Source organism: Ranitomeya imitator, chromosome 2 (assembly GCF_032444005.1).
Source record: "Ranitomeya imitator isolate aRanImi1 chromosome 2, aRanImi1.pri, whole genome shotgun sequence".
NCBI lineage: Eukaryota > Metazoa > Chordata > Amphibia > Anura > Dendrobatidae > Ranitomeya > Ranitomeya imitator.
Window position 1 is genome coordinate 161,722,557 of NC_091283.1, and position 12,742 is coordinate 161,735,298.

General features: G+C 41.7%; 1 protein-coding gene across 8 annotated transcripts in view; it reads right to left on the reverse strand.

The window, feature by feature from the left end:
* Positions 1-12,742, reverse strand: part of PNPLA7 (patatin like phospholipase domain containing 7) — a 268,219-nt gene that overhangs the window by 46,164 nt on the left and 209,313 nt on the right. For all 8 annotated transcript variants that reach the window (XM_069747682.1, XM_069747683.1, XM_069747688.1 and 5 more), the window contains 2 exons: positions 11,402-11,525; positions 1,469-1,582 (listed from right to left, as the gene is read on the reverse strand). In XM_069747682.1, coding sequence (XP_069603783.1) covers positions 1,469-1,582; positions 11,402-11,525 — 238 coding nt within the window. The remainder of the gene's footprint in view (positions 1-1,468; positions 1,583-11,401; positions 11,526-12,742) is intronic.

Sequence of the window (12,742 nt, forward strand, 5' to 3'; positions counted from 1 at the left end):
GTATCGGTATCGGATAGTATCGGCCGATACCCGAAAAATATCGGATATCGCCGATACCGATATCCGATACCAATACAAGTCAATGGGACATCAAGTATCGGAAGGTATTCTCATGGTTCCCAGGGTCTGAAGGAGAGGAAACTCTCCTTCAGGCCCTGGGATCCATAGGGAGGTGTAAAATAAAGAATAAAAATAAAAAATATTGATATATTTACCTCTCCGGCGGCCCCTGGTGAGTCCGCGGGTAACCGGCAGGCTTCGTTGTTCAAAATCAGCGCTTTTAGGACCTGAGAAACACGTCCCGGCTTCTGATTGGTCGCGGGCCGCCCATGTGACCGCCATGCGACCAATCACAAGCCGCGACGTCACCGCAAGCTATTAGCGCGCTCATTTTTAAAAATGAGCGCATTAATGGCTTTCAAAGACGTAGCGGGTTGTGATTGGTCGCGGCCGCGACCAATCACAAGCCGCGACGTCACCGCAAGCTATTGACGCGCTCATTTTTAAAAATGAGCGCGTTAATGGCTTTGAAAGACATAGCGGCTTGTGATTGGTCGCGTGGCCGCGACCAATCACAAGCCGCGACGTCACCGCAAGCTATTGACGCGCTCATTTTTAAAAATGAGCGCGTTAATGGCTTTGAAAGACATAGCGGCTTGTGATTGGTCGCGTGGCCGCAACCAATCACAAGCCGCGACGTCACCGCAAGCTATTAGCGCGCTCATTTTTGAAAAATGAGCGCGTTAATGACTTTCAAAGCCGCTATGTCTTTCAAAGCCATTAACGCGCTCATTTTTAAAAATGAGCGCGTCAATAGCTTGCGGTGACGTCGCGGCTTGTGATTGGTCGCGGCCGCGACCAATCACAACCCGCTACGTCTTTGAAAGCCATTAACGCGCTCATTTTTAAAAATGAGCGCGTTAATAGCTTGCGGTGACGTCGCGGCTTGTGATTGGTCGCGTGGCGGTCACATGGGCGGCCCGCGACCAATCAGAAGCCGGGACGTGTTTCTCAGGTCCTAAAAGCGCTGATTTTGAACAACGAAGCCTGCCGGTTACCCGCGGACTCACCAGGGGCCGCCGGAGAGGTAAATATATCAATATTTTTTATTTTAATTCTTTATTTTACACATCTCTATGTATCCGATACCGATACCCGATACCACAAAAGTATCGGATCTCGGTATCGGAATTCCGATACCGCAAGTATCGGCCGATACCCGATACTTGCGGTATCGGAATGCTCAACACTAGCCGTCACCCTTCTCTTCTAGCAATGTACAACATGGCCCTGTATCCATTGTTTTTGAAGTGAAGTTCCTTGTTTTAGGTTCTTGCCTGATTTTGCAGACGAGAACCTACATTTATGGCGTATCCTGTGGAAATGCTTAAAAATGTACAATATGGGAATACCCAGTTATCACTGAGCCATGTGGTAGTTGTAGCTACAAAGGCCATGTGTTCTGTACCTGGGGATACTTGCGTTTGATGGAGGTCAGCGCACCCTCAGGTAGCTTGGCAAGCTCAGAGTCCCGTACAGCATGCACAGTGGTGGCTCTGGGTTGGTGCGTTAAGGCTTCCACCTGTAGTCACAATGAGAAGACCTAGTAAGGGTAATGTAGTTTTACAGGTTTGTTTGTTTTTTTTTTCAACAAAAATAATGAGACGCTCAGGTTGCAAAAAATAAAATAAACGTAATAATTTAAGAGAACAGATATTAAGTAAACAGTTGCATTAACAGTCTGTGCCTCATGACACTAATCACCAGGAACTATCCAGGCAACGATAATGTTTTCCAACCTCGATGTGATATAATGAAATATTCTCCAGCTTTCTTTGCTTTATGTGTCATTCAAACTTTTACAAATTTCTGCTTCAATGGAAATCAGCGACGGAGCAGAACACCCATCCTGATCCTGTGGATACAGGAGAGAGGCGGCTGCAGGACACTGCTGTGACCTGAAGGTCATGGGGCGAGGATGGAGTGCGACAACAACGCCAGGTTTAACTGTTATATCTACCCTTTCTATATTCAGATAGAAGATATTTTTCTCCTTGATATTGTTCCCATATGAGCAAAACAAAGAAGCCTTCAAGTTTCACAGATTGGTGGTAAAATAGCCACTGAAGGAGGGGGATCAAAATCATTTGGGTGATATATTCAGCTTATAAGTGAAGACCCTCGTAATTACGTTTTGGTGGTTGGAAGTGAAGTCTCAATCTGCGAGGATAAGACGCGTATCCTAGCCACCTGCTAGGGAGAAGCGATTAATCACAGGAGGAGGATGTTTCCAGCACGGTGAGTACGGCTTTCGTTAAGAAATAAATGAGGTACAAAAGGTAAAAATCTAAGGACTCCTGTACACGTAGAGGTTTGTGCCAAAAACTACAGTTTACTGCAGTTTGCATTGTATTTTCGCACAAGCATAGGATTGCCATGCTTTTTTTCCCACAGTAATTTACAGGGAACAAAACGTCTTACTGGCCACAATCGACAATGGCAGGAGCACTGCATCCTTGGAAGTGATAGAAAGGAAATTCAAGCACTCATAGTACCAGCAGAATTGCTGATGAAGAGCCAACACCCACTCAAAGACAGTATGATAATCAGGACAGTTCCAGGACATACAACCTGCATATCACCGGCCTTGGAGGATGTTCATTCAGTGGTTTAATTTTGTAGAAAAAAAAGCAGATCACAAATAAGGCACAAAACTAAAGTCATTTCAAATGGCAACTTTCTGGCTTTAAGAAATACTAAGGCTGTGTACACACGTTGCTGATTTTTCGCGTTTTTTTCGCTATAAAAACGCTATAAAACCGCAAAAAAAAAAAACGGCATACATTATGCATCCCATCATTTAGAATGAATTCCGGAATTTTTGTGCAAAAAAACGCATCGCAGTAAAAAACGAAGCATGTTCATTAATTTTGCGGCTTTTTTGCGGATTTCCCACTATATAATGCATTGGGAAATGTCCGGAAAAATCTGCAAAAAAATGCGCAAAAAATGCATGCAGATTTCTTGCAGAAAATTTCAGTTTTTTCTCAGGAAATTTCTGCAAGAAATCCTGAACGTGTGCACATAGCCTAAAAGAAATCAAGAACAAAAAATTGGGTAGTCAGTAATGGTTACTTTTTTTAACCACGCATAGGGGAAATATTATGGAATCACTCAATTTTGAGGAAAAAATTATGGAATCATGAACAACAAACAAAAAAACACAGCGAAACATCACTAGTATTTTGTTGCACCACCTCTGGCTTTTTTAGCAGCTTGCAGTCTCTGAGGCATAGACTTAATGAGTGTCAAACCGTACTCTTCATCAATCTGGCTCCAACTTTCTCTGATTGCTGTTGCCAGATCAGCTTTGCAGGTTGGAGCCTTGACATCGACCATTTCCTTCAACTTCCACTAAAGATTTTCAATTGGATTGAGATTCGGACAATTTGCAGGCCATGACATTGACCGTATGTGTCTTTTTCAAGGAATGTTTTCACAGTTTTTGCTCTATGGCAGGATGCATTATCATCTTGAAAAATGATTTCTTCATCCCCAAACATCCTTTCAATTGATGGGATAAGAAAAGTGTCCAAAATATCAACATAAACTTGTGCATTTATTGAAGATGTAATGCCAGCCATCCCCCCAGTGTCTTTACCTGACATGCAGCCCCATATCATCAATGAGTGTGAAAATTTGCATGTTCTCTTCACGCAGTCATCTTTATAAATCTCATTGGAACGGCACCAAACAAAAGTTCTAGTATCAACACCTTGCCCAGTGCAGATTCGCGATTCATCACTGAATATGACTTTCATCCAGTCATCCACAGTCCGAGATTGATTTTCCTTAGCCCACTGTAACCTTGTTTTTTTCTGTTTAGGTGTTAATGATGGCTTTCGTTTAGCTTTTCTGTATGTAAATCTCATTTCCTTTAGGCTGTTTCTTACAGTTCGGTCACAGACATTGACTCCAGTTTCCACCCATTCGTTCCTCATTTGTTTTGTTGTGCATTTCCTGTTTTGAAGACATATTGCTTTAAGTTTCCGGTCTTGACGCTTTGATGTCTTCCTTGGTCTACCAGTATGTTTGCCTTTAACAACCTTCCCATGTTGTTTCTATTTCGTCCAGATTTTAGACGCAGCTGACTGTGAACAACCAACATCTTTTGCAACATTGCATGATGATTTACCCTCTTGTAAGAGTTTGATAATCCTCTCCTTTGTTTCAATTGACATCTCATGTTGGAACCATGATTCATGTCAGTCCACTTGGTGCAACAGCTCTCCAAGGTGTGATCACTCCTTTTTAGATGTAGACTAACGAGAAGATCTAATTTGATGCAGGTGTTATTTTTGGGTATGAAAATTTACAGGGTGATTCAATAATTTTTTCTGCAGAATTGAGCGATTCCATAATTTTCCCCCTATGCTTGGTTTATAAAAAGTAACCATTATTGACTACCACATTTTTTGTTCTTGCCTTTAACAACCTTCCCATGTTGTTTCTATTTCGTCCAGATTTTAGACGCAGCTGACTGTGAACAACCAACATCTTTTGCAACATTGCATGATGATTTATCCTCTTTTTAGTGTTTCTTAAAGCCAGAAAGTTGCCATTTGAAATGACTGTAGTTTTGCGCCATGTCTGTGATCTGCTTTTTTTCTACAAAATTAAACATCTGAATGAACATCCTCCAAGGCCAGTGATTCCATAATTTTTGCCAGGGGTTGTATAAGCCTGGTATGCACAGCAGCTAAATGCAGATTCATCTTCATTCAACAAGGCTCTTCTACAGGTTTCATCTGGATGGTCAGGTATCCTTTACATAATACCAGTATGTTATTTTAAAAAGTTACAGAGATACTTGGCTAAATGCAGTGCAAGGGTTAAACTGTTCAGTTAAGAGCTTTCCAGAGTTGATGATCTCAGCTGTTCAGTGCTGGACATTCCCTCTCCTCACCTTCCACAGTTTCATGCTGCCTGGCTCTGGAGCTGGTTGTTCCAGGAGGCGTTTGGAGTGTTTATATAAATACTGTTTCTTGGTTATTCTGTTGTGTGCAAATCCTCTCCAATTTGTTTGTCTTACCGCTCCTTTACACACCGGTGTTCCACTCTGTTTTTTGTGAGTGTATATTTGCATGATTGGTATTTTCCTTTATCCCTGTATATATTCCCTTGTTAGTCTGGTTGGTTGGTTTATTTACATACATACATACATACATACATACTACTCCCTACTTCCATGGGCGGGGGAGGAATGAGATTACAAGCTGATTCAAGAGGGGAGCAAGGTACATTGCTCCGGCATCTTCACCATTAGAAGTAGTAATCCGGAGAGAAGGGATAGTTAAGGCGCCTCTATCGCTAGGGACACAGGAGGAGCCCCTGGCCCTGGGATATCCAAAAACATGTCATGACAGTCTATTTTTCTTCCATTGAAAGCTCCTTTGACTGCAAGTTGTGACTTCACAGCAACAGCTTCCAAATACAAATGTCACATGGAATCAGCTGCAGACCTTTTACAGGCTTCACTGATGATGGATTAACAAGGGAATAACTCATGCAGTCCATTAAAGAGCTTTTGAGATAATACTCAAATTACCTTTGGTTTCCTTAAAAAAAAAAAAAGAGGCAGCTGCATATTGAAGAGAAGTAATTCCTAAACCCTTACTCCAATTAAAATGTGAATACCCCCAAATTAAAAAACAGAGCGTCTGCACTTGCCGGTATTGATCAAATCTTGAAAATGTTTTGATAAATAAATTAAATGCAAAAACACACACACACACCCCACACCCCAGTGGCTGCTCGCTGCCCGGCGTGACATACCTCAGCACCGGTAAGGAGCAATTTATTACGTCACAATTGACTCCCGACAATCTGCTACAAGGAAACACTGCATCTACCTATGTGGCCTAAAACCCAGCCTTGTATATCTGACAGCAAAGCCAATTAGTGGGGGATCATAGGAAAAACACAAAAAATATCTTACCTAGCAACTACAAAGCATGCTGCGGTAATGCGTCACAGACTATTTTGGCTCAGTAGACAGAAAAAGCAGCAGATAACTGGGTCAGCGCTAAACACAGATACACACAGGCATGTCCCCCCATCCCGGGACTCGGCTGGGACATAAAATACACGGTAGGTCACTTTGAGTTTCTTGTATTGTTTATTTTCTTGTCAGGTATCAGTACTTTCACATTAAAGAGGATGGTGTCACTTCACTTTTTTTTAGTAATTAGTAAAGAGGTTGTCAGGTGTGGATATTTTTTTTTATTTTAGAGTGTCCACCTTACACCACATTTGGCACCCATGTAGTTATCCTATTAATAATGCCAAGTCTAGAAAATCCATTCATAACTTTTCTGTAAAAGTAACCAACAATAAAAAAAGAAATAAATACAAACTTTCATCATTTTTTTTACATCATATTGTGCGTGGGTCACTGTGAGGGGCATCATAACTGCGTGAAGCACTGCGCAGGCATCATAACTGTGCGTGGGGCGCTGAGGGGGCATTATAACCGTGTGCGGGGCACTTTGGTGGCCTCATACTATGGGTAGAGACATCATACTGTGTGATCACACTATGTAGAGAGGCACTGCAGTGGTGGTATACCTCGTGGACAAGTATTATACTGCATGGGGGCCATGAAAGGGATTTATAGTGGGTGAGAACTCTATAGAGCATTATTTCAATGTGGGCACATAGAAAAGAAAGGGCAAGTTTACAGGTGTGGCCTAGTATAAAAACAAGCAAACATTTGTTGCATGCCTCACTACATGTTTCTCTTTCTGGAATTGCAAGGTTTGTGGTCATGGAAACCTATATATTTTTTATTAATTGACTATTAATGTTGGACCTGATGGCTCTTATATAGGTGAGTTAGCTCTTCAGCTTTTACAATGCAGTGTGTGCGGTCAGGACCTAGGTGGATCTTTAGGTATTGCTATAACAGAGAGGATAGCAGGGTAGAAAACTTAAAACATAACATTTAATAATATTTTAAAAATTCGAAGACATAACAAAGACATACTGATAGGGAATTTAGATTGTGAGCCCCAACATAGCGATGATAATGTGTGCAAAACTGTAAAGCTCTGCGGAATTTGTTAGCGCTATATAAAAATAAAGATTATTATTATTAACAAACATGAAAATTAGAACCCTCAAAGATCTGCAAGAAAACAAGCCAGCTCTGTAAGGGCACTAACGGTCTATCCTGTGCTACCTATGCCAGTACCAGTGGCAGTGTAGTAAACAGACCTGATGGGGTATAACAATCATGTATCTGTACCAGTACCACTGCCAATTAAACCCCACTAGCATACTTAAGATCCATAAAATAAAACTAGAATGGTCTCACCCAATTCTGGTTGTTGCTTGGACCTCTGGAAAAGAGTTAAAGAACCTCATATGGAGCTATAATCTTTGAGCCACAGAAACATTCGTCCTTATCATGAGTTGGAATCTTCATGCCATTTCCAGAAATAACCGCCTCTCGACGCGTTTCATCCCACCAGGACTCATCAGGGGTTATGGCAGCCAGGATGGGAGGGCTCCACTATATCAGGTAGAAAGAAAGAGCCTCTCATGGTAGTGGAGTTTAATTGGCAGTGGTACTGGCACAGATACATGATTGTTATACCCCAACGGGTCTGTTTACTACACTGCCACTGGTACTGGCATAGGTAGCACAGGATAGACCGTTAGTGCCCTGACTGAGCTGGCTTGTTTTCCTGCAGATATAAATAATATAATAAATAATCTTTATTTTTATATAGCGCTAACATATTCCGCAGCGCTTTACAGTTTGCACACATTATCATCACTGTCCCCAAGGGGGCTCACAATCTAAATTCCCTATCAGTATGTCTTTGGAATGTGGGAGGAAACCGGAGTGCCCGGAGGAAACCCACGCAAAAACTCTTTGCAGATGTTGTCCTTAGTGTGGTTTGAACCCAGGACTACAGCGCTGCAAGGCTGCTGTGCTAACCACTGCGCCACCGTGCTGCCCCCACGGGTTCTGATTTTCATGTTTGTCGTCTCTCTGAATTTTTTAAATATATTATGAAATGTACAAAGAGTAAATGTTCCAGCTCCTTAAAAAAAATTTCTTTATTGTCCAATAGTTAAAATATCATAGTAGGCATAATCCCTTGTGGATAAAAGTATGCACAGAGAAGGCACTAATGATCCAGCTACGCGATTCGATCCTGCTGTGAAAAAGATCCATGTAGGATCGAAACGCGTAGCTGGATCATTAGTGCCTGCTCTGTGCATACTGTTATCCACAAGGGATTATGCCTACTACGATATTTTAACTATTGGACAATAAAGACATTTTTTTTAAGGAGCTGGAACATTTACTCTTTGTATGCTGTGGATCACGCCTAGTCCTGACGGAGTTCCGAGCACCTGTTGCGGGTCGGTGATCTGGGTAGGGCTTTACGCCCAAATTTTACTTTTTTGTTAAAGTTTCCTACCCTGCTATCCTCTCTATTACACTGTGGGAATCACTTTTTCTGATTTTTGAATAAAAACAGAAGTGCTTATCTGTATTGCTCAAACATAACCTGTCCACTTAACCACTCAGCTCATATCTCCAAGGTCTAGAAACGGCTTCTCTCCAGGAGAAACAGAGGTGGACGCTGCTTTCCGAATCTCGTGCTGTTTATCTGATTTACTGCAGTTTTTAATCTAAAAAAATAAGGTTTTAGAAAGATTTTCGCTAGCAGGCTGCTTCAAATTAGGGCCTCATTAACACCACACCTCATACACAGCACGGTATATTTCAGTATTCCCCCCTCCACTAGATGCATCTATGTATAGAATATAAATGATAGCACACCAGACGGCCATTTTTATGCCTATGGATACACTTGACATATACGCCTTTCCCGCTGCATACATTAAACATATACACAACAAACAGCATGAATCCATCCGCACAAGATATAAGATATAATTTAGTTCATACAAAATCTTTTTGATTAACTGAAGAGAAATGTAGCTGCAGTAACTTGGCATCATCTAGAAACCAGACAAGAAAAGGACAGGGCGGCCATAGACCCTTGTCTGATAGACTCCGCTGACAAGATCCTGGTTCCCAGGCCCCTATGTACAGCCAACGCCACATCACACATGTCAGAAGTGCCCGAGCGGTGATCATTTTCCTTGCCCATGAGAAAAACAAATATCAGGTTTAATGTGTGGAGTTTACCCCACTGGTGACATCAGACACTTCTGAATATTCCAAGTCTCAGACCTTTCCACCCTGTATGACCCAGTGAGCAGATCCAGGTGCACAACATGGGCCGTGAGCACACAATACATCCCTCATCTGTTATATTGGAGAATATAAAGATAGGTTAGCCGACATAAAACTGCACCGGAGGATTCTGCTGACTGCAAGCAAAAAACGCTCTGCGATAAATCAGATGCACAACATGCGATCTGGATGGCAGCATCGACCTCTATTCCTCCTGGCATGAAGATGTTTCTAGGAGTTTGGAGATTTATGAGCAGAGCAATTATGTGGAGCTGAATTTTAATGCTCACTCGAAGGCCAGCATATCTAGGATAGAGCAATTAGGTGGATGGTAACGTGCCAGAAGTGTCACTCTGTCCGGGGGATTAGGAGTGATTAGAAGTTACCATTCTAGGACAGAGACCAGAGGGTAAATACAGGGGCAAAGTACAGAAGCGAAAACTTAAATGTCAGAATATTTCCAAACGGCTTTATGCAAAAGGTTCTTTTGTAAAATAAAAAAACTACAAGATGGTATGCAAGTAATATCCCCATCTGCATCAGCCTCAAAACGTACAGGTGTATCTCACAAAATTAGAATATCAAAAAGTTAATTTATTTCAGTTCTTAAATACAAAAAGTGAAGCTCATATATTATATAGAGTCATAACAAGCAGAGTGATCTATTTCAAGTGTTTATTTCTGTTAATGTTGATGATTATGGCTTACAGCCAATGAAAACACATAAGTCATTATCTCAGTAAATTAGAATACTTTATAACACCAGCTTGAAAAAGGATTTTAAAATCTGAAATGTTGGCCTACTGAAATGTACGTTCAGTAAATACACTCAATATTGGGTCGGGGCTCCTTTTGCATCAATTACTGCATCAATGCGGCGTGGCATGGAGGCGATCAGAGTGTGGCACTGCTGAGGTGTTATGGAAGCCCAGGTTGCTTTTCTAGCAGCCTTCAGCTCATCTGCATTGTTGGGTCTGGTGTCTCTCATCTTCCTCTTGACAATACCCCATAGATTCTCTATAGGGCGGGTTTGCTGGCCAATCAAGCGCAGTGGTACTGTGGTTTTTAAACCAGACTCCCGAAACCATCATTGATTGTGGATACTTCACACTAGACCTTGGAAATCAAGGTCCAAGAGTCTGGAGGAAGAGTGGAGAGACAGATAATCAAAGCTACTTGAGGTCTAGTGTGAAGTTTCCCCAATCAGTGATGGTTTGCGGAGCCATTTCATCAGCTAGTGTAGGTCCACTGTGTTCTATCAAGCCCAAAGTCAGTGCAGGCATCTACCAGGAAATTTTTAGAGCACTTCATGCTTCCCTCTGCCGACAAGCTTTTTGGAGACGAAAATTTAATTCTCCAGCAGGACTTGGCACCTGTCCCTATGCTAAAAGTACCAATTCCTGGTTTAAAAACAACAGTATCATTGTGTTTGATTGGCCAGCAAACTCGCCTGACCTTAACCCCATAGAGAATCGATGGGGTATTGTCAAGAGGAAGATGAGAGACACCAGACCACACAATGCAGACGTGCTGAAGGCTGCTATCAAAGCAACCTGGGCTTCCATAACACCTCAGCAGTGCCACAGACTGATCGCCTACATGCCACGCCACATTGATGAAAGTAATTGATGCCAAAGGAGCCCCGACCAAGTATTGAGTGCATTACTGAACATACATTTCAGTAGGCCAACATTTTGAATTCTAATGTACTGAGATAATAACTTTTGGGTTCTCGTTGATTGTAAGCCATAATCATCAACAATAACAGAAATAAACACTTGAAATAGATCACTCTGTTTGTAGTGACTCTATATAATATTTGAGTTTCACTTTCTGTATTGAAGAACTGAAATAAATGTCCTTTTTTTAATGATATTATAATTTTGTAAGATGCACCTGTAGTGCTGAACAGGCTCTAAATCAGCACAATGCATCCTCAGCTGGGAAAAGGACAGAAAATAGCCAAAATCTCATGTTATAGCTTTGTAAAAATGTTTAGTGAAGTGAGAAGGACGCCTGTACAGGTCGCTTGTATGCAAGAGAACCAAATTTCTACTTATTTTCAGCAAAAAAATTGGGAGACATTTGTGAAGTTATAGGAGACATGCAGCTTCTTCTTACCACTCCGATCAGATCTCCTCGGCCATATTCCCCTGCTAGCTGCTTCTTTCCGTCATCCTTTCTAATAACAGACCGGAGGCGTCCATTGAGAACAATGTAGGTACAGTCTGATTTATCACCTTGCCTGGGACGGAAAATAAAAAAAATAAATTATATCAAATGTGAGAAGGAGTTTGAGACCTCTAAAGTATTACTAAAAAGCTACCTTGTTACGGGTCTGTCCACCAGTGGCCAAACTAACTAGCAAATTAAGCCAATACCAATAGATCTTAAAGTGGTAATACGGCTCCACTCTTCTTTATTGGAAGCACACATCCACAGATGTCTGCAGGGTGTCATGCATCTGTCCCATTCTTTCAAATAACACCTATGAAGTCCAGATGAATTGTTCTTAATTTAAAAGTGGTGTTTAATTTCTTAAACATCTTTAGCTAGTCAGCATCCTAATAAACAAGTTTGCAATAGACTTGCTTTTGCTATCTGCTGTCCTTCTCCTGCAAGGAGAGATTTTATCTTGTATAGTGCACAGCTGGTATCCATGGAGCTCAGCATCTAATGCCTGGCAGACAGTGTGCACGAGTTACAGTGAGGCAAAAAAGTATTTAGTCAGTCAGCAATAGTGCAAGTTCCACCACTTAAAAAGATGAGAGGCGTCTGTAATTTACATCATAGGTAGACCTCAACTATGGGAGACAAACTGAGAAAAAAAAAATCCAAAAAATCACATTGTCTGTTTTTTTATCATTTTATTTGCATATTATCGTGGAAAATAAGTATTTGGTCAGAAACAAAATCAAGATTTCTGGCTCTCACAGATCTGTAACTTCTTCTTTAAGAGTCTCCTCTTTCCTCCACTCATTACCTGTAGTAATGGCACCTGTTTAAACTTGTTATCAGTATAAAAAGACACCTGTGCACACCCTCAAACAGTCTGACTCCAAACTCCACTATGGTGAAGACCAAAGAGCTGTCAAAGGACACCAGAAACAAAATTGTAGCCCTGCACCAGGCTGGGAAGACTGAATCTGCAATAGCCAACCAGCTTGGAGTGAAGAAATCAACAGTGGGAGCAATAATTAGAAAATGGAAGACATACAAGACCACTGATAATCTCCCTCGATCTGGGGCTCCACGCAAAATCCCACCCCGTGGGGTCAGAATGATCACAAGAACGGTGAGCAAAAATCCCAGAACCACGCGGGGGGACCTAGTGAATGAACTGCAGAGAGCTGGGACCAATGTAACAAGGCCTACCATAAGTAACACACTACGCCACCATGGACTCAGATCCTGCAGTGCCAAACGTGTCCCACTGCTTAAGCCAGTACATGTCCGGGCCCG